This window comes from Myiozetetes cayanensis, unplaced genomic scaffold (genome assembly GCF_022539395.1).
Source record: "Myiozetetes cayanensis isolate MyiCay16 unplaced genomic scaffold, myiCay2020 scf3, whole genome shotgun sequence".
Classification (NCBI taxonomy): domain Eukaryota; kingdom Metazoa; phylum Chordata; class Aves; order Passeriformes; family Tyrannidae; genus Myiozetetes; species Myiozetetes cayanensis.
In genome coordinates this window covers 41,515,111-41,541,390 of record NW_026087521.1, presented here as the reverse complement: position 1 = coordinate 41,541,390, position 26,280 = coordinate 41,515,111, and the positions used below count along the sequence as shown (strand labels likewise).

General features: G+C 35.5%; 1 protein-coding gene across 1 annotated transcript in view; it reads left to right on the top strand.

Annotated features, from left to right (window-relative positions):
• Nucleotides 1-26,071, top strand: part of SLC6A15 (solute carrier family 6 member 15) — a 36,285-nt gene extending 10,214 nt beyond the window's left edge. The window contains exons 2-12 of the mRNA XM_050323904.1: nucleotides 349-825; nucleotides 9,511-9,668; nucleotides 10,139-10,265; nucleotides 12,062-12,243; nucleotides 13,477-13,587; nucleotides 16,981-17,222; nucleotides 17,327-17,519; nucleotides 18,717-18,909; nucleotides 20,513-20,672; nucleotides 23,232-23,394; nucleotides 24,710-26,071. Coding sequence (XP_050179861.1) covers nucleotides 537-825; nucleotides 9,511-9,668; nucleotides 10,139-10,265; nucleotides 12,062-12,243; nucleotides 13,477-13,587; nucleotides 16,981-17,222; nucleotides 17,327-17,519; nucleotides 18,717-18,909; nucleotides 20,513-20,672; nucleotides 23,232-23,394; nucleotides 24,710-25,081 — 2,190 coding nt within the window. The 5' untranslated portion in view covers nucleotides 349-536 and the 3' untranslated portion in view covers nucleotides 25,082-26,071. The remainder of the gene's footprint in view (nucleotides 1-348; nucleotides 826-9,510; nucleotides 9,669-10,138; nucleotides 10,266-12,061; nucleotides 12,244-13,476; nucleotides 13,588-16,980; nucleotides 17,223-17,326; nucleotides 17,520-18,716; nucleotides 18,910-20,512; nucleotides 20,673-23,231; nucleotides 23,395-24,709) is intronic.
• The last annotated feature ends 209 nt before the right edge of the window (nucleotides 26,072-26,280 follow it).

Sequence of the window (26,280 nt, the reverse complement as noted above, 5' to 3'; positions counted from 1 at the left end):
GGAATTGGGCTCCTAAATTTTATGTAAAGTGTATATCTCATTATGTCTGATAAGAAGAATCTTGTTTTGCTATCAAAATATAAGCAATTAGCCTATCAGTCTTTAGGAACAAAACCAAAACAAAACCCTCAGCAAGTGAACGAAATGTACTCTATATAAATATTTAAGACCTAACATTGGACTTATTCCCTACAGTTTGGAAGTGGTTTAACATCCCATGCTTCACTTTTTGTCCTCTTTTCAAATCATTAAGACAAGCGGAAATGGGTAAAACAAAGCACATGATTTCAAAATTAAGTGTCCTCTGCATAGTAGTATAATATCCTTTTTAATTTTTTTTCCCCACAGATACTTTTGGTAGAACAAACGTTCAGAAACAGAAGTCATTAATCTTGATTTGCTGGTATCAAGGACTCATCAGGCACCATCTTCAATCTATTTCTTCAATATTTTTGTCCAAGCAGAGGGAGAGCTTACTTCACTGTCTGTCTGTCTCAGCTGAATTTGTCTTCCTTGCTGTTTGTCTCGTATTACAAATGCCTAAGAACAGCAAGGTAGTGAAACGAGAATTAGATGATGAGGTCATTGAGTCAGTTAAGGACCTGCTCTCTAATGAGGACTCTTCAGATGATGCCTTTAAGAAGAGTGAACTTATGGTTGATGACCAGGAAGAAAAAGATGTAGATGTTGAAGAAGGCTCAGATGTAGAAGATGAAAGACCTGCTTGGAACAGCAAACTTCAATATATTCTGGCTCAAGTTGGATTTTCTGTGGGACTGGGGAATGTGTGGCGATTCCCATATCTGTGTCAGAAAAATGGTGGAGGTAAGTTTTGTGATATAGCTAGTTGTACCTAAGTGCTGATGCTAACGTTGCAGGTTTCAAAGTTAGCAAAGATAGCCACAGTAAAACCTGCTTCAACATGTCAGGTTTCTCTTTTAATTTTTGCCAGAGCCTATGATGAAAAGTTCTTGATATGACCTTAATTAGTGGTCAAACTAGCAGCTAAACAAAACACATTTTTATGGAGGACTGCATATATAGGACCTGGTTGTTGTTGTGCTAAAGTGTTCTTTATAGTACTTGGTCAATAAATCAAGGCTTTTGGTCTTTTAGAATTTAGCAGTACTAAGCTTCACACCTTAACTTTCTAATTGCTTTTAACTCCTGGCCATTTGCTTATGATTTACTGTTGGCAAGAAGACCAAAATTCTGTAGGAGGGGAAAAAGGTTTTTTTTTCCTTTTACTGTTAATGAATAATTTATGTCATTGCACTAAGGGACTGCATCTGTTCTTGTGCTGTTAGGTGTTTAACTATTTTCCTAAATTACAAGTTACCTTTCGCTTAGAACAGTAAGATCAGACTGTTTGTTGACCATCTATGGTCTTGTATGCAGTTTGAAATATGAGGCTAGAGACTTTCCTTCCGCTATGAGTGCAGGATTAGTTTTTTGTCCTATGCTATACTGTACCCTACTATACCACATTAATGCACATCCTGTTGTAGCTAATTGCTTAGATGAATTCAAAACAAACCTGTCACTTTTTATGATACAGAAAGTGAATGTGTACAGAAAATAAAGAACAGCATTTTACTCATGGTGAATTTTAGAAGTAGAATGACACAACTGATGTAATTAAGGAGCATAGAAATGAGCTTAAAATATAATAAATGCATAATTCTTAATTTGTTTTTTCTCAGTTCAAGCAGTAGAAATGAAGTTTATACTTTCAAATATTCTATCTCCAGACTAAAGTCTAAATTACATTTAGACTTTAAGTTTTTTTCAGTCATTTAACTGCCTTCTTTCCTCTTTTATTCTGGAGAGTAAGTCATTAAATGGTCGATTTAATTATTTGTGTGAAATCTAAAATTTTTTTCATCTATGACTGATATTATCTGAGAGAACATGTTGAATGTAGTTTCTCAGAACCCATAGCTTTTCAGTGGATAGCAATCCTGTCTAGACTGCTAGACACAGTATAGAAACAATCACCACTACAAGTTAAAAAAATTAAATTTATTAATAATTTTTGAAATTAAAAAAGCTGATTTTAAATTTAAGAATTTTTAAAAAAATTAAAATCAAATTTAAATTAAAATATTAAAAAGCTGATTCATATTTTAAAGTGTATCATGAAAATGTTTATATTCTCTATAATTTCATCCTAAATATGGCATCAAGATGTAGTCTCATGAATAATGCATTACAACAGTTTATTTTGTGTAGTTGTGTCCCTTTTAAAGTCAGTGTTTAATGTAATTAGTTGCAATTTTGCAAGCCCTTTGGATTCTTCTTGGAACCAACAGAAAGAATCCATCAGTATGCTTCTTAGGCTGTTAGTTTCATGCTGTCAGGTGCTTTTAAAGTTACTCTGCCATTGCCGGTAAATTTAATTCAGATCAAATATAAATGTATTAAATGAATTAACAATTTCTCATTTTAGAAAAAAATTGAAAAAAGCATGAAACCTCAAACCAAACAACATTCAGGGATTATGGCACTTCATTACTCAAACTTAAAATAATAACTATGGTGTCACTTCAGATTGGAGGTTTTCTCCTGTGCTGTGATTGCAGGAGCTTGGATGTAGTCTGTGGTGATATGTTGTCTGCACATGGCTGAGATAAGGATGTATTTAGCTTTTAACAATAGTTTTGCATCATTTTAGCAAACTCCAGCTTTCTGAACAACAGAGAAAAGGAAGTGGTCATTAGAGCTAAAACTTGCTTGATTTTCAAGTTAATGCAAGATGGAGAAGGTGACACAAATTCACAAATGTGTAAAGTACATCGGTGACTTTTTATGTGTGCGCAGATGGACAGATAATTCTCACAAGTGTATAAAAGAATAGAGGGAGGGAGGGAAAACTTCAAACACATGGTAAGAAAACCTACACACATTTTATACGAGGTTCTATTTTTCTCCTACATATATTATTTCAAATATATTTTATTCTAGGTAAAATTAGAGTGGTTTTATGTAACCCGTTCTAAGTATCAGTGTCAGAACTGTTCTGTAATCTTCTGTTGATGAAGCTTTACTATAAATACCTGTTGAAGTCTCGTAATATAAGGTAAACAACCTTTCTATGAAGTGTATGACTACGTCTCCACCTTCAGTTTAGTCCAAACAGTTTTCATTTTCTTCCCTGTGTTTAAGGAACTTATATCTGGCAAATACCATCAGGTGAGGGGAATATATTGCAAAGTGGAAAACCAATAAATCCTGTTCCAATTTAAACAAAAAAAAAATATAAAACAGAGTTACTTATTACTTTGCTTCACAGGTTTCTTCCAATATTGTGCTCCAAAGCCACCAGTAAAAGAAAAAGCAAATCCTAAATGTGTGGTAATCTTCAGTTTTGTCTTTTTTTAAAACTTCCATGACAAGAACAATAAACCCAACAAAATAAACATAGATAAGGCACAGTCAGATTAGCCCAAATAGATATATGTTACTCAAGGATTATGTGCAGAAAAAATTGGGTGTTTCCTTCCCTCTTTCCTGTAGAGATTTAGTTTGTTTATGGCTATGGCCTGTGGTATGCCGATGATCCTGACTTCAGAGCTCTGCACTGCTTCACTGAGATACCTGTGATACATCTTCTAAAGTAACTTGTGTGGCACTACACTGCACTGAGAGTTTGGATGTCCATGGGTATTTTTGCAATCTCTGTTTCTGGGTCTGTACCACCAGTTTCCTTCACTTTATTTCTTGTAATTACTTAACAATTTCTCCTCTTGCTTTGATTCATATAAACTCGTAAATATTTAGAGTAATATCAGGTATTTTGTTTTGTGGTTAACTAAGTTACAGTTAGACTGGGCAGCTCTTTGCTGACTTGCTGACTTAGCTGACACTCCTTTGCTGACTTTGCTGACACTTGCCTCATTCCCAGAAAAGTGTTTCTTGGGAGAGGCGAGAGGAAAGGATAGTATGCAGCTGGGATGAATTTGTATCCACACTGGGGATGTAGCTGTAGTGCACAATGCATTGAGAGGAAAAAAAGTCACAGGGAGGTAACTGAGTGCACTCAAGGGTGCTCGTTTTCTTGAATTGAGAGGGAGGTCCTAAAGGAATTTTAGGCTCTGGGAGTGAGGGGCTGAAGATGTTCAGTAAAGTTTTGACGAACTGACTATAGATCTCTCTGTACTTACCACAGACCCTCTTTACCCCTGGTGGGCAATGCCCAGTCCCCATCTGGCACTTGGGGGACCTCTTCCACTCTTTGCAGCCCAGTAGATAAAACAGCTGTTTCTTCCTTGATTCTTGAGAGGTGATTTGCACTGGAACTGGGTATGCTCTAAACTAGCTTTAGATGTTTTTAATATTTATTCTTTTTGCACTATACAGCTTGTTTTTTCACTCCTTTACTACATGAAGGTGAATATATGTATTTGTTTAGATAGGCACAGTTCCTATATAATAATTTCATAACCTCTGTTAGCATGCTGAAGGTTCAGAGCTGCCTCAGCTTCCTATGATTGATAGTGAACCTTAAAATAAACCCCTCAGGTCTACCCAGTCTTGCTGAGAAGGCTAATAAATAGTGGCAAACTAGACCTATATTTTGCTGCTGCTCATTGCTGTCATCTGGAGAACAGCTTGCACACCTTTCTCTTTTTTCAAACATAGGAAATACTGTCATTTTTGTCGAAATATTTATTTCAGATAATTAGAAGTAACAGAGGCAAATTAAATTAGCTTTTCTACTAAAATGAGTAAGTATTGTTATGAACAAAAGTGAGGATTCTGCAAAATGCTGCACTACCTAATGTTGTATTTTTGTGAGCATTAACTTAATTTTCATGATTTTTTAAAGTCAGTCTTTAATATCTCTGCGATGTAAAAGGTCAAACAAACTAGTAAATAATGATAAACAGATAAAAGCTGTGAGCAGCGTAGGGAAAATTGTAGCAGATGATATTGTCACTGTGTTTTGAAAAGATTGACCTGGTAGAGTCACATCCTGAGTTTTTACAGTTAAATAGTCTGAATTTTCTACTGAAATACCAGCAGATAGAACAGTAAAATTCTGTGGTCTTGTTTTGCACGTCAGTTATAGTGGAGAACTGCAGAGAGAAAACTGTTTAAGACTAGGTGATTGTTAGTCTATATTAAGACAGTCTGATTGTCTTAATACAAGGGAAATGGGAGCAGAGCATTTCCGTGTATTTCAAACTTAGTATGGATTCAATGGCTTTATTATTTAGCTTTTGATCAATAATTTATTTTCCTTGAGTACACTGCCTTGAGTACACTGATGACTTCAATATTATTTTGTGAGTTCTGTGTTATCAGACTTGAAATTTACTTGTACTGTAGTGTGCTTTACAAGCGTAATTCTTTCATTGAAGGTTATTGGCTAAGGGGATTTTCATCCTTTAGTCCTAGTTTTGTAAAAAGGTATACCTGAACATATTTTTAAGTTAAACTAGTGACAGGAAGATTATCCTATCAGTAGGATAGTACAGATAGAACTTAAAACCATTTATCAGAGTTTTTTTGATAAAAGCAGTTCTTATTTTTGTAGTGGTAAATAATTTCACTTACAGAAGCCTAGTAGACTGTTAACCTATAGTGTTTTGTTGCCCATTTGTCATAAATTTGAAAATTTTAGCATTTGTCTTGGAAAAAAATTTGATATTCATCTGAATATCAGCATCTTACTTGCATTCTATTAGTAAGAGTCTAGTAAGTAGGGTTCTCTCTTCAAGACAGTGATACAACTTAACTTTGATTGAATAAGAATTAAATCAGACACTAGACAATTAAAATCTCACACAGAAGCAACTAAAACAAATCTGGAAAGTTAATATATTTTTCAGGTTATATCACAAATGGCTAAAAGAATAAAAGTTCTGTAGTATCAAGATGGTAATGGTTATGTCACCTTGCATTGCTGCTTTTGAAATTATTTTCCAACTCTTTAATCACTACGAATCATGTAATTTTATGATTTTTTTTCCTGAGCATTTGTAAGAATATCTCTATAAGAATATGTCTCTCTTATATCAAGAGAGACAATTTACCAGCTATCCCATTGTGGTACTTGATTAAATAAAAAAATTAAGGCATCAAAGCAATGCTGTGCACAATGTTAACAATCAGCAGTTCATGAAATCTTTTGTATCATTGTTATTCATTCTAGTGAAGAAGGAAGAGGTACATTTTTTCCTTATGAAGTTGAGATTAGTTTTTTTAATATGGAAACCAGTGTTTAAGACCAAAATATGCAAAAAAAAAAAAAAAAAAAAGGGACTTCAGAGTAGAATAATTTTGTAAATGTAGAAAGAGGACGTAGAGATCCTGAACTACACAGAACTGTAGTATTCAGAAGGCAGCTTAGCTGGTAGATGTAGCAGACAACTGATTGGACGATGTTTTTCAAGGCCAGTGTGTATAGTTTATTATTCTAATTCAAATAAAAGTAGTCCTTATCCAATACTGCAAGCAGCCATGTTTTCATGCCCAGGCAAATAAGAGACATACTGTGCTGTTTCCATAGTAATTCTGTTTAAGGATGAAGGGAAGATGTCTTACTTGAAAGTATGTCTAGCTTCAAGGGAAGACTTCAGCAAAATGCATGCCCAGGGATGCTGTGGTTTCATGTTTACTCTAGGGCACAGAGGCCCTTTGCACCTTTGATGTAGTTGTATAATCCAGCTACATCCAAACTGTATCATACTGAAACTCATACATGCACGACTTTCCCTATGTCCTTTTTGGGGAGGGGAACAAAATCGGAAGGGAGCTCAGCAGAAGACTAGCACTTCAGGTGCTTTGCACAAACCTAGCAGTATAGAGGTGAACTCTGCTGTCTGGCTACCCACACTGAATTACACGGTTGTGTCATGTCTAACATAATGTAGATTTAACACCACATTTTTTTAAGTCATTTAGTAGAATCCAACTGATAAATCTTGCAACTTACATTGATATTGCACCATAAAATACCCACATCCGCCCAGTCTTTAAACATGTGCTTAACTTTGCAGCCTTGTGATTAAGGTTGTGGACTGGGACACTGAAGAGCTGGGTTCAGTTCCTGCTCTAGTACAGTCATCCAGTGGGATACAGGGTAAGTCACTTAGGCCCCAATTTTTTTTGAGCTGTTTAGGTTTGTCTCTGCTCAGCTATGCCACATCTGCCTAATTAAGATCTAATGTATCATTTACAGTAGCTCTGTATCAATTACTGTATCAATTTACAGTTATATGATGTAAAAACTATGTATTGTTGGCTTTAAATTAATTGTATGACCAGATTTTTAATGGTAGTGATGCCAAAGCTTCTCACTTGCAATGTCAATTGACTTCTGTGTTGCAGAAATTTTGAGCGAATATTGATAATAAATCGCAGGTATTTAATGGTATTTGTCTTACATATTCTAAAGACAAGATAGTATCCCTTATTTTGGAATGTGGTTGTTGCTCTGTTCCTCAGTTTTCATCACATTTTTTTTCTGTCTCTGCTGTCTCTCTTTACCTAGTAGAAAGTAAGTCCTTTGTATTTTTTCCTTTATGAGTACGTAGAAGATGAACCACAAGAGACACCAAAGTACTGAATGGGAATGTAGCTGCTTCCTCTGTAAAAACAATCTTTCAGTAGACACTGTAGTGTGCTGAAATGGGTAGATAGACCATGATTCCAGGGATGGGGAATACACAGCATCTCTGGGTAACCTGTTTCAATGCCTCACCAACCATATACTAAAGAATTTGTTCCTAATATCTAATGTAAACCTACTCTACTTCAGCTTAAGTCTGTTCCTCCTTGTCCTGCCACTACACTCCCTTGTTAGAAATTCCTCTCCAGCTCTCTTGTAGGCTGCCTTTAGGTACAGGAAGGCTGCTGTAAGGTCTCTTTGGAACCTTCTCTTCTCAGTCTGAATAACCCCAGCCTTCTCATGTCTGTCTTTCAGCTCTGCGATCAGCTTGGAGTCTCGCCTCTGGACTCCTTCCAACAGGTCAATGTGTTGTGCTGGGGGCCCTAGTTTTTCACAGATTTTATTTCTTCTGTCTTTTTTGCCGACTGGTCTTGGCCTCAAGACTGCAGTTAGTCCATGCTTTGTATGTTTGTAAGATATTTGTGATGGAAGCGGATGTCTGATTAGTACATATTTTGTGAAGAGCAAAATAACAAGTGGACCTAAACAGGAATGGAGATCACCTTCCTTGAGCCTAGCGAAGTTTAAGTTTTCTAAAATAAATTGTATACCATGAGATAAGCTGCCCACTAAGTATATGAAAATGACAGTGTGTTGTGTTGTGTTGTGTTGTGTTGTGATAGACTCCTAAACAAGCCCTAGAAAGTCTACACTGGATAAATAAACTTGAAGGAAGACTTAGTTGGAGTTGAGGGTAAATGTCAAATTGATTTCTGAACTTTGCTCATCTTCTCTCTCATCACAGAGATGAATAGACTGATCATACAAGTTAGTAGCTCTGAGTCTAAGCTTCTGTGGTCATTGGATCTTTGCATTGTAGCTTGCTTTAACGTGCTGCAGTCTGCATCTCTGAAATGCTATTCTTTAGCTTTAGCAGTGGTTGCAAACAGAAATTCTAAGCCCTTTGAGTTAGTTGACCAGCCAGCACAGTAGTCTATATTGCAGTATAAGAGCCGCACGTGAAAGCTGGGTGCCACATCACGAATTGCTGGTGCCTACATGTTTTGTTAGCTCTAGTACTAGTAGTCCACAACACCAAGGAGGAAGTTATACTCTGAACTTTTCAGTGCTGTTAGTCTGTATTTGCTTGCAATTAGACTTACTGAAATAAATGGATATACATTCTTTGGTTAAAATTGTGTATGATCACTTCATGGGAATAAGACCTCAAAATCAGGAATTGGTTTTTACATATATGTTTGCATAGCAGTGAAGTAACAGTTGCATATGCCTTGAAGGAGACAGTTGGTGAGTACTGTAAGATCTGGATCTACAATGCTCCATTTGGCTTCCACCTCATGTTTCTAGTTTGTCTGGAGCCTTGTAGCAACAGGCTGACACAGTTTTCTTGCTTAGCTGGGTAGAGTCATTATCCTGTACATTGGGAGAAATCAACAGATGAAACTGCTTATGACTGGATGAAGTTCAGAATGTTGTGTTTTCTATATTTCCTTTATATTCAGTCCTACTGCTTTGTTACAAGTCAAGGTGTAAGATTTTTTAAGAAGTGTTAAATTGGCTCGTGATGACTTTATTTCTAAAAAAGTTTGATCAAATGCCAAGAATTTCATACAACAACTAGTTTTGATAATATCTCACTTCCAGTAAGATTTGCCTCAAAAATCTTATGGTGCTTTAGAAATTCAGTGTCTCTGGGGTTTTAATATCTTAAAAGATGTATGACCAAGGTTCCAGTAAAATTACTCTTTGCATGTGATCAAAAACTCTGCAGTGCATGACAGTAATTCAACCTTGAAGCAATTAGGAGTTTTCACGTTTGTTCTGTCAAGTTATAACTCTCATTTACTCTGATTTATACTTTGTTCCCTTCATAGGTGCCTATCTTGTGCCATACTTAGTCTTACTACTGATAATAGGGATTCCACTCTTTTTCTTGGAGCTTGCTGTGGGGCAGAGGATCCGCCGAGGGAGTATTGGTGTGTGGAATTATATCAGCCCCAAACTTGGAGGAATTGGATTTGCAAGCTGTGTAGTAAGTTTTTTAACATTGTGTGGTTTGCTTTTAGGCTGCATGATTTAGACTTTGTTTTGCTGCGGGGAAGGGCCATCAATTTGTAGCTGAGTGTCAAGGTCAGTTTACAATGATCTTAAAATTTGAATTGGTCCATTAAAAATGTTGAGGTAGATATATATATATATATGTATATGTGTGTGTGTCTGTTAAACAAGTCAACTTGTGTTTTGTGGTTCTTTTGAAATTAGGAGCTATGGAATGGAGTAGTCTTTTGGAGAAAAAATGCCTATGAAAGTATAGGTGTAATGTGGTAAAGACAGAGAAAAATGAAAATTTAGAAAATGTCAGACACTTAAATGGGACAAGCTATTCCCTTTTTATTCCGACTTAATTAAAATTAGGTTCAGTGGCTAATGTGCAGAAGTTCAGCAGGGATTTTTTAATTTTGCTTTAGAAATGTGACTTTTTGATCTTTTTTTTTTTAATAGGTATGTTTCTTTGTGGCTCTGTACTACAATGTCATTATTGGATGGAGTCTGTTTTACTTTTCCCAGTCTTTTCAGCATCCACTACCGTGGGACCAGTGTCCTTTAGTTAAAAATTCATCTCATACCTGTAAGTCTATATTAATATAAGATTCCTAAAAATTATATAAACTGTATAAAATTTGAGATTTTGAAATATAAAGGAGAAAAAATACAATTAAAAAAGGTGTTTGTGGGTGAAAGTGTTGTATGCAAAGCTGGTTTTTCGTCTTAATAAGACATTACATTACAGTATTTGAAAAAATACAACAAAGAAACAATCTAGGAGAAATACACTGTATTTGTAAAGAAACATCACTGTCAACAGCATTTAAATTGTTGAAATTAGGAGAATACTATTTAGTGTGTTGGAGAAGAAAAATAATCTGGTTTCTTTTTTGCTGGTATTGATACTACTTTTTATGCTTACTTGGTGAAAAACAAAGGTGGAGGGATATTTTTACATTTCAATTAATAGGATACTTCCCAGCAAAAAGTTGTTGTGTTACTAACAAAGGAGAAAATGGAAAACTGTAAACATCAATGAAATGCAAGTGATAAAAGCATTGTTTACTTTGTAAATTAATGTAGATAAGATAATTGATCATTGGGTTGTTGTTGTAATGGGATGATCTCTCATGGACATATATAACAGCATTAAAAGTTCCTTATTCCTTGAGTTTGGTTATCCTGTAACAGTTACACATTTTGCTTTATTGTTGCAATTGAAATATTAATTATTTATTTTTGTTTTTTTTTATTTCAGATCCAAAATTTTCTTTAATTATCTTTTGTGGGTTTATTTACCATTTGAATACAGAACATAATTAGGGACATTTGAATAGTTGTACCTTTCTGTAGTGTGTTTTCCAGAATTGCTTGCTTCAGTTATTTGAAATAGTATTTGCGAATATTGACACATTGTCAAATTGACTGTATTTCACAAGCTGTTGTCCATGAATTGAACCACAGTGATTGTTTATGTACTCTTTATCCTGCCTAAATATTAAGATACAGTGTGTCAGCTAACTTCAACAGAGGCCATCTGAACTAATCTTAGAAAAAGAAAGTTATTGTATTTGATAACATCATTTTTGATAGGTTATTTCAGTGACGATCTGACATCTGGTTTAGGTTGCTTAAAATTTGTATATTTTTACCTTTTTTCAGTTAATTATCTTAACTCAGGACATACCTTAGGTATATGCTTAATTGTTAGTTATAAATAATTTACAAAAAACCCCACATTTTTTTGGAGGAAATGTTTTTATGTGTTATATCTCTAGATACACACTTTCTTAAACTGTTTGGAAACATGACAACATGACTATAACAGAATTACAGTATAATTAAAAAAATCACTTCTGGAATACACATAGCAACTCTCATTTAACATAACTGTGTAGGAGCCATTTATTTCCTTATCACTTTGGTATCATTATTATTTTATTGTTTATAATAGTAATTAACTGGATACAATTGAGGTTTTGTTTCCCATGTCGTCAAATTTGTGTTCATTTCAGGGAGATAGTTTTCATAGTATGTCAGTCATGGATAGATGATGTAATCATATGTGTGATAAGTGGAATGTATGTCTTCATCTAAGCCTGCCTACTATTTAGTAGTGAAGTGAGAAATAAATTCTGCCTTGGACTAGGATTAACCATAATGCGGAGGAATACATCAGCCCAAAGGAGTGTTTTAAAATATATACCCAGGACCCATGACAGTCATTTTTTCCTTTAGAGAATGACTTAAGACTTTTTTGTGAGTTTAGTTTCTCAGTAAATGATGATGCCATAGTTACAAATATTGAGAATTGGTAGAACATGGTTATGAAATATCTCTCCCAAACCCATTCTTTACTTGCTAACATCTCTTTGACAGTTGTGGAGCCAGAGTGTGAAAAAAGTTCTGCAACCACTTATTACTGGTACAGAGAAGCACTGAATATTTCCAGCTCTCTTTCAGAGAGTGGGGGTTTAAATTGGAAGATGACTATCTGCTTGCTGGCTGCCTGGGTCATGGTATGCTTAGCCATGATCAAAGGCATTCAGTCTTCAGGCAAAGTGAGTATACTGTTTACCTACATGGCATTGTTTTATGTTGAAGCATTTCAGGATATTTCTGTTCACTAAACCCTCTGTTTAATCTCATGAAATCTGTAGGAGCAGGTGAGGACTCACCCCAGTATTTGTATAACCTCAAGCAGAAGAATTTTAGTAGTTAAGCATTAGAATTACAGCAATATTAGTGGGAACTGTAGTAATGTAGTGGGAATTGAGGTCTAAAGAAAAATTTTACTTCTCATCAGCATAGTTGTTGCAAGTAACTGTACCTTAGCTTTATTGTGCAGCATAAGTCTGTGTGTTTTGAATGTCTAAGGAAATAGGTTTCCATGTGTACTCACAATATGATTGCAGTACACCTGCGTATGCAAGCTCCTACCATTAACATAGCTACTTTTCCAGGATTCTGGATTGTTTCTTTTGACTAATGACTTACCATCCATTTGCATCTGAGTACTCTCACCTTGTCTTCTTTCCTTTGCACACAGCCAGCTGGATTGGCTAATGAATGATTTGCTAGATCTGTGGATCTCAATGGGCTTTTCAGAGCAAAAATAATTTGTTCCAACAGGAAAATCCTTTACTAGGAGAAAGTTTGGCACTGATGTGGAAATTACTGTGACCTCCTTGGAGCATTCCAGTTAAATAAATAAGTAGCAAGTTTAACCAGAGAATCATTTTACTAAACTAAACAGAATAAGTTTTCTTTTCAGTAATGGGTAATGAAAGATCAGATTTGATTGCTATTTTTTTGTTGTTTTGGCAGTAAGCATTAATTAGTGATTGAATTTGCTGGTTATTTACTTTCTATTGACTCTTTGTTTTCTTTCTTTCTGAAGACACAATGAGTTTCTGTTCACACTGCATATCTTTACCATCCTCAGTACTTGAGTTGAAGTTCGTTTGTAAAGTGAAGCATTTCTGCAACAGTGTACTTCTGTCTTGTCATCTCATTGAATTCATACTGAATTTCCCTGAAGCCCGGTGGTTTGTTATCAGTTAGTGAACACTGGCAACTGTATTATTTTAGTAAAGTACAGAATTTCTATTACAGTCATGTGATTTTGCTTTCTTCTGCAGAGACAAGGGGAATGGGAAGTGTTCTACATATTTCTTGGAGCATATGATTATCAATTCAGTCATGTATCCAAAGCATACTGAATAGTGAATGAAGCTATTGAAAATAAAGTCCACGTTAAATGTCATGTTAAATTTCTTCTTACTGTTTTTCAGATCATGTATTTTAGTTCCCTTTTTCCTTATGTGGTACTTTTATGCTTTCTGATCAGAGGACTGCTCCTTAATGGGTCAGTGGATGGAATTCGTCACATGTTCACACCTAAGGTATGTGCTTAATTTCTGCTTGCAGAGTATTAAAGTTTCAGTGGCAGTTTGACCATTTATGAATGCTCTCATTGAAGCTTATTGTCTTCATAGAACATTTGGCTGTGTTTCTGTTGGGTTAAATTACAAAATTGTTGTTTACCTTGGTGGCACAATATCAAGCCCTAAATTCCAAAGGCCCTTAAGTATTCCAAACATCTGTGTAAAGTTACCTCCCTAAGGTGAGGGTTCCTGAAGTTAGATGCCTCTACAAAGCAACTAAAAGTGTTATTTACAAGATTCAGGATGTTTAGAGAGCCCCAAATATGGAAAAGAAGTGAATCTTCAATCTTGCCATTCTCTCGTATTGAAATGCCTAGTCCTGGGATGTCATGGTGCCTTACTTTGAGCTGTCACATGACATTACATAGTTATCTTGTCCCTTTTGGAAAAGAACAATTTTTTTTTCCTTTTTGTAAATAAATAATGCTGTTTGCACAGTAGCCCCGAGTACAGGAGACCTGTATTTAATAGCAGTGTAAGTACTCACCACTCAGTTTTCCGTATCCTGTTTTTTGTGGTTGACATGCCAAGATAGCAGCAGTTCTAAGCATACATTTTGTACTGCCAGTATTTTTACCAGGAGCATGCCTTACAGAGCTTTAAATTTTCTAACTACAGAGTTGATAAGCTTGAAGAGCTGAGTTCTACCCACACCCATCTCAAATGCTTGCAACTGTATCTAGACTACAGGAACAGCATGTTTGAGTAGTCAGACCCATACTCAGGAATGTACAATGCTGGGCTTCATATTGCATTGTGAAATGTGCTTTCCAACACGTCCATTTCATAATACAGTTGAGAAGATCAGGATTGACGTTTCAAAAATGAAATCTGAAGAATATGATCAAAATCAATGCACACAGTGGCTAATGCCAGATGACAGGACCTTGTCAATTGTTTTGATTCCAGGTGTTTTGAGTCTAGAGAACTGTCATTCTATAAAAATGACCTTGTTAGCTATCACCTTGATGCAGTCGTGCTCCACTTCACTTGCTGTCACCACTTTAGAGAGTCGTAGTTCTGCAGGAACTTACAGGCTGCTCAGGCAAGTTTGGGAAACCTGAGGAACAGAGAAATGTAATGCTTACTAATGAGAGGAAGTCCAGAGCAGAGGTGTAATACAGATGTCTTGAAGATAGAGTTTGATTTCTCATCCACAGTATTAATCCTTTCTTTGACTGAAGAAGTACCACTAGATGCTGAAGGAATATAAATACAGAAAACTTCCTGTGAATACCAACACCTCTTCACTACTCCCTATTTCATCTGAATTAGACTTAAAATAAGTTGCAGCTGGTGCTTACTTTATAGTTAAGTTATACAGTTGTTTCAAGTGTTCAGATAAATAATCTCAAAAGAAAAATTCTTTTAAATTTATTCTGCTGATTTCCAGTTCTGTATCCCAAAATTTAAATTGTGGTTTAAATTTTAGTCAGGAGACCCTCCATGTCACATGTACTATATGTGAATGTAAACGTTCAAAAGTATTTTATTTATAATTTTCTGTACTTGGACACTTATGTAGACTATAGGTTCATATGAGACTACCTAAAGAAATTCAGACTTGCCCCATCTGTTGTTCCATTTACTTCATTGTGCTAACAGTTTATTTGGGCACACAGACTGTACAAAATTGTACTAAACCAATGTGGCTTGAAAATTATTCAGGTAGATAGAAGGTAGAGGGGAAGAGGAAGGAAACATCTTTTTCAGCCTCAATTAGCTGAGCAAATGACCATATTTTGACCAGACAATGGCAGTGCATTCTCACAAGACTTGTACCAGCATGGCAGAGGACTGGCACACATTGGTGCCCATATGTGAGAGCCCAGGGCTAATGTAGAAGGGGAGAATTTCTGTTTGGCATGGTTGTCGAACAAAGCAGAAATTCTAAAGAAAGATATATGAAAAGCCCACTTAAATCAACTACTGCAGTAAACTGTAGGAGTGAAGCTGAAATGCAGAGCCCCCAAAGTTTCACAAGCAGTATCTAATAGGAAATCAGTTACAAGCTTATTTTGAAAGTCTGGGTGATGAGTATCTGAGAGCGCAGTACTTTTTATGGTACCAAGTGATACATTGAGGAAAGTGAGAAGTGTTTTGTTATTTCAAACATTTGGAGATTTGGTAGAATTCAGCATATTCTTCGAGCTCCCTCTGGTGGAAAAGCTCTGGCATGACTGTGATACAGGCAGGTTGAACTACTTGTGCATTGTAATTATAATAAAAATTTAAGTCAGGAACAAGTTTATAGCCATAAACACCTTTTCTTTCCCCAAACATATTGTATTTTATCTTTGTAAATTAATAAAGAGGCTGCTTCCTATCTGTAATAAATATTGTGTCTTCATGGGAAACTGAGATTTTTTTCAAAATGTTACAACAATAGCAGATTTATTTTTCCTCAGAGTAGGACAATCAGTGTGATGATGCTGTCATCTGTGTTGGTGCTTTTTAGTTTTACTATTATCAGTAAACCTAGGGTTTTAAAAAAATAAAAATCATATGAATTAATAGAGGCCCTGAATCAACTTGAGAAGATCAAATGTTTAAGTTTGACATCTAATTCTTTATTTCTTTTGTTATGATTCAGCATCTAGAAGAATTTGAGGTAGACAGATGATGACTTTATAACTTAGTAACAAAGATATTTTTTTGAATGAGCAGTGCAGTTCAATTCTTTTGATAAAAAGCTTTTTTACCCTCAAATACATGACCCACTTAACACTGGGTTAAGTTCAAGGCATCTGACTTAAGGGAGATCTGATTTGTGGACTATACAGCTTGTGGTGGCCAGTGTTCATTTCATATATTTCATTTTGCTTTACATATTTGCATGTGATAGAATTCCATATAAGTGTGTGTATCTTATGTTCACTTTTTGTTTGTTTGTTTGAAAAGTAACAACAAAGCAACTTTCATCATACTCATTCAATTTATAAGAGGGTTGATCATCCCAAAATACATCTTAATTCTAACAAATGTCAGTATATATACTGTAAGTCAAAGACAGTAAAAACTATAAAAAAAAGTTCTCTCTCATTTCTCAGTGTAACTTGCTACTATTTCAGTCACATAGCTCCAGTAGTGTGTCCTTGTTGGGAACATAATGTATAGCGTGTTTCTCTGACATTTAGATAATATAAAATCAATAGAAATTCCGGTCCATAAGTTTGCTCAAATTTAGATGTCTCATTCAGCTTTAATTTTATCATAATGAAAATACATTTGTAGTGGAGTATGAACGTTTTATGATGTAGGTTGTCTTCCTGATCTTTTTTCTGTTGTTTTTCTTTCATATAATAGAAATGTATATTATAGCTGACATATATTATATCTAATTTCAAACAGCTTGAAATAATGCTGGAGCCCAAGGTCTGGAGAGAAGCTGCTACTCAGGTGTTCTTTGCCTTAGGGCTTGGATTTGGTGGAGTCATTGCCTTTTCAAGCTACAACAAGAGAGACAACAACTGCCATTTTGATGCTGTACTGGTGTCCTTCATCAATTTTTTCACTTCTGTGCTGGCAACTTTGGTGGTGTTTGCAGTTCTGGGCTTCAAAGCCAATATCATAAATGAAAAATGTGTTATCCAGTATGAATATCCATTTCTTTTTTATATTATTTTTATGGTTTATTTCATTTATGAATTAACACAGAACACTGATTTTGATCTCTCTGTTTTATTATGTTTTACAGGAATTCAGAGAAGATTTTAAAACTTTTGAAAATGGGCAATCTCAGCCAGGATATGATCCCACATCATATCAATTTCTCAAGCATTACAGCAGAAGATTACAATTTAGTTTATGACATTATACAGAAAGTTAAAGAAGAAGAGTTTGATTCTCTTGGTCTGAAATCTTGTCAAATTGAAGATGAGCTTAACAAGGTGAGAGTGTTAAGTCTTGAATACAGAGATTATGAACAGACGAATATTTTTAGGCTTGAAATGAACTCTGAAGTGTACCTACAGAGAGTATCAGTACAATGTACCTGTGAGTCGTGCACCTATAAATACCTGGATGAAAACCAGGGTTGCATTCCAGCTCACTTGAGGACTTTTGGATCTGATGTCTTAATGTAGTCTTCACTTTTTTTTGATCATTATATTGTCCTCCTCACAAGGTGAGAAGTTTTTTAAAGTTGTTTTTTAGAAAAATTGAGCATGAGGATTTTTCCAAAGACTAAACAGAGTTGTTACCTATTCAATGCCTCAGACTGCAATGTCTTATAATGTTAAGATACAAGATATAAATACTACTATACTGAAAGCAAGGAATGATTCTTGAATTATTAGTTAATTGTTTAATAAATAGCATCCTGTTCTGAAATATTACAGTAAGCCAGATCTGTAAAAGAAATCGTAGTTTTCCAGCCTTAGATAGGGACTTGCATATTTAAATGCTCATCTTTATATAGTTGCACCGGGATCTGAAGATAAAATGTAAAATCTGTGACTTAGACTTTATAAGTTTCTGTACTATTTCTGCCATTTAAATTTGAAACAAAGATACAGAAATTAGGTCCTTTTTACACTTCCTGAGGAAAACAGAGCGTATTTTGTAGCTGTCCTTTATAATAGCTCTCATGCAAAATCATCAGTGAAAGAGAGAAATATGTTCTGTCTGGACTCCAGAGGAGGAAAATTTTTCATAATGAGAGCAATCAGCCATTGGGCTAATTTCTTCAGGGAACTGGTGGGTTCCATAGCATTGGACACGTATATGGTTCAGCTGGACAGGGTGCTGGGCCATCTTTTCTAGACTGCTTTTGCCAAGAAAGATTGGACCAAATGATCTTTGCGATATCTTCCAACCTGGTATTCTATAATTCTGTGAAAGAACTGTGTTCATGTCAATCAACTTACAAATTCTCAGCCAAATCCAGTGTTTCATTAAATAGTATATTAATTAAATGGAAGAATTGCGTATTAGATAGCAACTTCCCACTCTGCCTTCAAGAGGTAATCAATGACGCTTTATGATTACAAAGTCAGACTGTCACACTACCAAAACAAAAAAAAAGCTCAGGAACAATAACATAGTTTGTTTTGTTTTGTTTTGTTTTGTTTTTTTCTCGCTGACAGGCAGTTCAAGGAACTGGTTTAGCTTTTATTGCCTTTACAGAAGCAATGACTCACTTCCCTGCTTCTCCCTTCTGGTCAGTCATGTTCTTCCTCATGTTAGTAAATTTGGGACTTGGAAGTATGTTTGGAACCATTGAAGGCATTATCACACCCATTGTTGATACCTTCAAAGTCAGGAAAGAAATTCTTACTGGTGAGTTACACAAACCTTCTTTTCTCCATAGAGGAATAAGCTAATTTTTTTGGAGAGTATGAAGTCTTTTTTTTTGACATGAAAGTTTACAGAGCATTTTATAGAGCAGTAAATCACTGTGTTCCAGGCTGTACTTCCATACATAGGCACATTAATACATGTTAGTAACACATTTTCCTGAGTGTTACAGGAGCAGAAACACCCTAGAACTTAAATTTTAATGGGGTACTAATTTCTGTTACAAGTTTCTTTATGGTCAGTCCTTTTGGGCTCTTCCAGAATGCTTTGCATTCCAGTCTGTACCACACATAAGAGAAACAAAAGAAAAGAATGAAAATACATTGCAAATTACTGCAAATTATTCCTAAATAAGCCAAATGAAATCTTTATTTATAATGAAATTTTTATTATGCTAAAATCAGTATAGTTACTCTCTAGAGAAACAGACATCCTTTCAAATGCAAGCAAATGGGGCTAGTAGCCTGGAATTAGAAGGACTTCTCTCTGCCTCCAGAGGGATTGAGAAAAATGCATTAGTGATATCCATTGTGGCATACCACAGTGGTCTCTAGCACAGCTAATTCTCCCAGGTACTGAATGCATCTTTCCATGGTAGTCCACTTGCCTGGGTGAGATATAACATCTTGTATGAGGGAATGTCTTTCCTTCATGCCTGACAGGATCATATCTGGAGGCTGAGAACTTGTGTCCCTTTTCCAGTCGCTTTGTCAATGCCCCCTTCCATAGGAAGTGATCCCAGGTGTTTGAGACCTTCCTACGCTCTAATTCCAGGCTACTAGCCCAGTTATCCCAGCACTGGATCAGTCAGGTGCTCATGTACACAATGGTTGAAATATTTTGCATATCCCACAGCCCACTCAGGGATGGGGATCATCCTTAGCCTAAGTTTCCAGTGGGGAGAAAAAAGGGTCCTTTAACTGGAATAATCAGCCTGACTGATTCTCAGCCTATAATGGATTTCACAATTTATTGAAATTCGACTTATTTTATGTCTACTTAAGCATTTTGTAATAATATTATTTGTAATAGTACTATTAACAAATTTATTACGAAAAAATTATATTGAGATCCATTATGCAGGATTGGGCATTAAAGAAATACATTTCATGTTATTCCTAAAGAAAAGAAGGGACAGAAATGTTGTTGCTTAATGCACAAATACTTTTAGACAGATCCTAATTGAACTTCATGCCATGAATGTTGTTGTAGGGGAAGTCTATTCAGCCTCGATATTTTTTAGAATCATAGTCTGAAACTTTTTCACTATCTTTTTTCCATGGTTTTGCTTCTAAGTTCTTTTCACTTCTGATTTCCAAAAAGTGAAGTAGTGACCAAGTAACATGATGTAAGACTTTTTGCTTACCAGTTCGTTTTACCCTTGCATTCACATTACATTTAGTGAGAAACAGTCACTTGATTAATGTCTGCTGCTTAATCAGGACTGCTGTAATATGGCAATTAGAGTAATTCTAATTGCAGAACTTTTCCATTATATAAGGAAGAGGTAGGATTCCTAATATTGTTAAAAGTGAAATGTTATCAACTTCAATTATATGAAATAATGCCTTTCTCTTTATTCCAGTCATATGCTGCTTGGTAGCATTTTTTATTGGCCTAATCTTTGTGCAGCGCTCCGGAAATTATTTTGTGACAATGTTTGATGACTACTCAGCTACTCTGCCACTGCTAATTGTGGTCATTTTGGAGAATATTGCAGTCATCCGAATTTATGGAATAGACAAGTAAGTAGAGGAAATGTATCTCCCTGTCCATATCAACAGTATTCATTACAATAATCATTACTATTTTAATTATATTATGTGAAGTATTTGTGATATACACAGAAATACAAGTTAGTAGAAACTGATCAAGAATCTAGTTTGTTATTAAGAACAGGTTTGGAGCAATATAAATTACATCAGGACAGTGTACTAAAACCCAAAGAGTGATTGTAAGAGGTCCAGAGAGAGGAGAATAAAGTTAAAGAGGCAAAATTAGAGAGTTAGAAAGGAGGCTGGATATGAAAGTATAAGGAATTTGTATCAAAAGAAGTCATCAAGACAAAGATATCAAGAAGTGATAGCTATGGTCTAAGCAGCAGATGAGAATGAGTATTCTGAACAGGTCTGCAGTATTCCAGACAGCCTGAGAAAGGAACAAAGCAAACTTAATGGAAGTAACAAGAAGAAAGTTTCAGTTTATGACCTAGATTTAGTTTAGGGTATTGTAGCAATTAGTTGTTCTTTGCATTAGTTGTGAGGGAGAAAATAGAGGAAACAACAGCAAAGAACAGGGTCAAAACTTCCTCACAAGCAGAACAGCTGACCTGGCAGTGATGACTGAAGAGAAAAGACTATCAAGCCCCTCTTTTTTTTTCTTTCATTTTGTGACCAAAATCAGCAGAATGTGTTCACTAAGCAAGATCAGTGTGTGCCCCACTTAGGTATAGAAGGATTGTGTCAAAAATAACTTTTGCCATCCACAGGTCAAACAGAGTATGCTATACTAACATGTCAAAGTAATGAAAAAATCTGTGATTTCTTTGCACAGGCAAAAAGTGTGACATAGAATGCGTGCTTTTTCGTTTGACTTTTCACTTGTTTGATTGGAATAATCAGCCAGTCCCTTACCATAGTGAAACAAGCTGTAATAAGAAAATTTAATTGTATGGTTCCCAGACATTATTTCTGGTTTACACAAGTAGTACCTGATCTACTTACTCAGACAGCAGAATTTCCACTTGGGCCACATGTATAATCCTGTAATAGATCACACAGACATAAAACCACCATGTATATGATTTCACATATGCAAACAAAAGATGAAACAAGTGACCTGGTTATCAGGTTGATAACGTCCAAGTCAGGGGGTGTTCCACTGTGGATGGAGATAGACATGCCAAAAGCCAACAGCTTACCTGTGAGGAATTTGATGTTTAGGCATAGCTAGAATATGGTAATCCTTTGCTTCTGACTCAGAGTGCAGGTGATCTGTGTTTTCAGAGGGGTTCTGACAGGATACAGTCTAAAGATAACAGTCAGATTTCTCATTCATAATGGCAACCAAGTATTCCCTCTGGGATATTGCTAATATTTCTTCTGATGTACCTTTCTCCAGAATATGCTTAAGAAACCTGGCAGTCTTCTTTGCAAAAACTGTCAGAATCAACAACCTCAGGTTGTCGTTGGCTGATAGTACCAAGGGTTCTTCATAGATGAAGTTCCATACATATGTCTTTATAGACACACTGTCTTTGATGAGATAGTAAAAAACCAAAACATAGCATCCAAAGGGATTACAACCAAAGGATAGAAAAGAGACAACATGCGAATCCCTGTAGCCAAGAAGGAAAATCTGGAATCAGTGCTAGAGAAGCATGATAGCTTTTAGAAGAGCATAAGTAGAATGGAGTCAGTGAAAGACTTTAAAGATAATAGATTTATGTTCAGCTGGATGAAGAACTGGAGATGTCAGAAAGAGGGCTATCTGTAAAGGGCACAATCCATTTGTAAATTCAGCTTCTTTTTAATGATGTGTTTAATTTTGGTGTAAACAAACAATAGTATGGCCCAATCTGTGCAGTTAAAAAAAATGTTTAGAGAGTCTATATGACAGAAACTTCATATGTGTAACTGCTTTGAAACATATTTATTGCTATAAGAGCCTTTTCTAGATGGATATTTCAAAAGGGACTAGGACGACAATGGAGCTAAAACAATCATTGCTTGTGAACACTCCTAAAATGTTATTTCTAAAAGTATTCTCTGTTTCTGCTGGCTCTGGAATACTGTCACAAGTACAAAAATAGGAGTTTATAACTTACAATTTTGAGGAACAAGGAGGCAGTTTATAACTCGTGAAAGTTTTTTTAAGCAGCTTATATGATGCAAACCATAGCTTATGCATAAAGTTGGTTTTTTACACTGCAGCACGTGTGAGTTCAAAATTAATTCTGCAGAATCTGTAAGAGGTGCTGGTTGTATATGTCCTCAAAAGAAATGACATATGCCTCAGTAAACAGCTCAGTAGACAATACAAGAAGATACAAAAGAGAATCTTCACCGTCCAGTAAGCAGCTTACTAAGTCACTGCACTGTGCAGCAATTCCTTTTGTTCATCTGTTCTTCAGAACTAGTAATACAAGCTCTGTTTTTCAGCCCATCAAGTAATTTAAGCTGCAGCCATTTCTATATATGCATTTTTTTCAGTGTATTTCTCAAGTTAGGTGATGTGTATCAATTATTTACAGTGCTCAAAATCTCAGTGACTGCACTAACAATAACCTTTTAATCCCTTCACAGATTTATGGAGGACCTGAAGGATATGCTTGGATTTTCTCCAAGCCAGTATTATTACTACATGTGGAAGTATGTTTCACCATTTGTATTGTTATGTTTGCTGGTAGCTAGCATTGTCCAAATGGTATTAAGTCCTCCTGGCTACAATGCTTGGATTGAAGATACGGTATGTATATAGTATGTATGTGTATATATGTGGTGTATATATATACATTATACTGTCATCATTGTAATGATAGTATGTGAAGTATTTCAGAAATCCATGAACAGACAAAAAAATTGAATTTAGAAATTCAAAATAGGTATTAATAATTATGTGCTTTTTTGCCTCAAGTAACTTTGATGTAAAACCAACCGTTTTTTAATTTTAGAGTAGTTCTGCTTTAAAATATAACTGATTGACACGAACCTTCATGCTTTTGGTGACTTTTATTTTGTTGATGTATTATTAAGAAATTCTCAAGTTTGGGAGATGTTGTTCACATTCATGAAGTCTTATTTTACTGCAGAAAAGAGTTGGGTGATAACACTGAAGAAATCATTTCAGATATCTTGCCAGTTTCTTTACGTGGCATTAAGAGATTTAGCCATATTGTAAATTTTCCCTTTGGAAACACATATCATAGTATGCTGCATTAAAACCTTTTTCTGTTAAGAATATTGGATTTGAAAAAAACTTACCAGGGTGAGCTGCAATCAGTTCTGTGCATTGGCTCCAAGAAGAGATTCACTTAGGGTAACTCCTAAGGTCTGTGCTAGTTATAGGCTCATAAACCCTCAGCTGTTTTTGCTTGTCATGCAAAATATATAGAGATTGGCTTTACTCTAGGTAGATGCCAGACAGCTACTACTTTCTCGTGATTCTCAGAACAATGCTCCTGTTGCGTTTGCTTCTTACCCTGAAAAATTAGGAAGAGAAATACCTTAGAATACCAAATGTACCATTCCTTTCCATATACAACATTAGGCAAAGGAAACCTGTTGGCCAGTGATGCATGGATGCAGTAGAGGTGTTAGGAATTGTCAGTGTCCCAGTAAATGCATTATAGTTTACATGAACTTCATACAAAGTGGAATAATTGAGACGATCCCTGTCTAGACCGGTTATTAGCCTACAGAACAAGGACTTACTTCCCAGGTGTAGTTAAGAGATACCACTGCACACTTATCTGTTCTGAGCATCCTTTAAAGGGTCAGTGAACAACTACAGAGAAATGTTGCAGCCTAATGTGAAAATCTTGATTTGGGTGCCTCTAGAGTGCTCTGAACATCTGTGCAACAGTTAGTCTTACCAGCAGACAGATAGAAATCCTACATCTCCATGAGTGTTCAAATTTGAGATGTGTAGTGGTGCCCACATTGTGGGTGCAGGGTGACAAAAAAGTGAGTATGTGTTTGAAAACTGCAGGCCTTGGTGAGGACTGCCTGTTTGTTCCTTTTTGGTAAAGATGTATTAATAGTTTTTCTGTTGTGTTTCTCAGGCTACAGAAGAGTTCCACAGCTATCCAACATGGGGAATGATTGTCTGTATATCTTTGATGGTATTGGCCCTACTGCCAGTCCCAATAGTCTTCATGGTGCGCCGTTGCAACCTTATCGATGACAGTTCTGGTAGTTTGGCATCTGTATCCTACAAAAGAGGTCGAATAATAAAGGAACCTGTTAATCTGGAGGGAGATAGTACAAGTCTGATTCATGGGAAGAGTCCAAGTGAAGTGCCGTCTCCAAATTTTGGCAAAAACATATATAGAAAACAGACTGGCTCACCAACTCTGGACACTGCTCCAAATGGACGTTATGGGATTGGGTACCTGATGGCAGATATGCCTGACATGCCGGAGTCTGATTTGTAACTACAGAAAAAAAATTGCTTTTTGTTTCTTCTCTCACTGATCATGGCTCTCCTATGAGAAGTGGTCAGATTCACTTACTAGAGTGTGATCTCAGGTGCTCCATAGTGACAGTCTTGTAAATGTCATGACTGTACATACAGATTGAGAAAACTCCCTTTGGAGTCTCTGGGCTTTTATTTGCACTGAAGGAAACACACTGAAATTCAATGGCAGCCTACTCTGCCACCATAGCCAAGAATTTGATTTTTTAAATTAATCTCTAAATTTAAAGCTTTCTGTCTCTGAAGCCCAGGTCTCACTCAAATGATGAAATATTTCTGAGGTTAAATAATTGAAAATCCCTTTTTTCAACTAAATTTCAGGTTAACTCCCTAGTATTAAAGGTGGACTCAGTAGTAGTTCACCAAACTTGTGTTTATATAAACACCTGTATATACCTTATGTAGATATACTGTACTTATTTTGTTAGCACTGATAATTACTTAGGCTTTTAGCTGAGTAAAAAACAAACCTGCAAACTATTTTCTTATGTAATAGCTGTATAGAGCAATAGTATTAGAAAATCAAGGAGTAGACTTACAGGAAGGTGATCAAAGATTCCCTGTTCACTGGGGACTGCATAAACTGTGGCTGTATATTTTGTGTAAAATATTTCTTTTTCAGTGTGAAAACAATGTTAGAGTGAGTCACTCCAAGAATCTTAAAGATTGTGCAGATTCTGCATTTTTTTCTATGCTGTGTGCCTAAAAAAGACCTTGATATTTATTGTGGTTACAGGATTACATATATATTATATTTATATAATATACTTGTAATGTAAATATGTATATTATTCTGTATGTAATTGTTTCAAAAGTCGAAGCAAGATGGCTTTTTTAGTCTCCTTCAGTTTTGCTTCTGTTTTATGCAGATACTTTTTTTTCAGTAAGTAATTGTTAAGAACTGTATGGCATTACATTTTAACCCATGAATAAAGAGATTGATAAGGTATTTCACTGTGATTTCCTAGTATACTTACCATACATAACACAGGCTGCTCTTTCCTCATCTGAACTATCTGAAAGAATGACATTTACCAGCCAAATAGAGATGTTAAAAGAAATTGAAAACATAAAAAGCTAAATCAGTCATCTTAATAAACTTCTGGGCAGTGTTTTATTCTTAGGGACATATACTGTTAATACAGTAGTTGACATAAC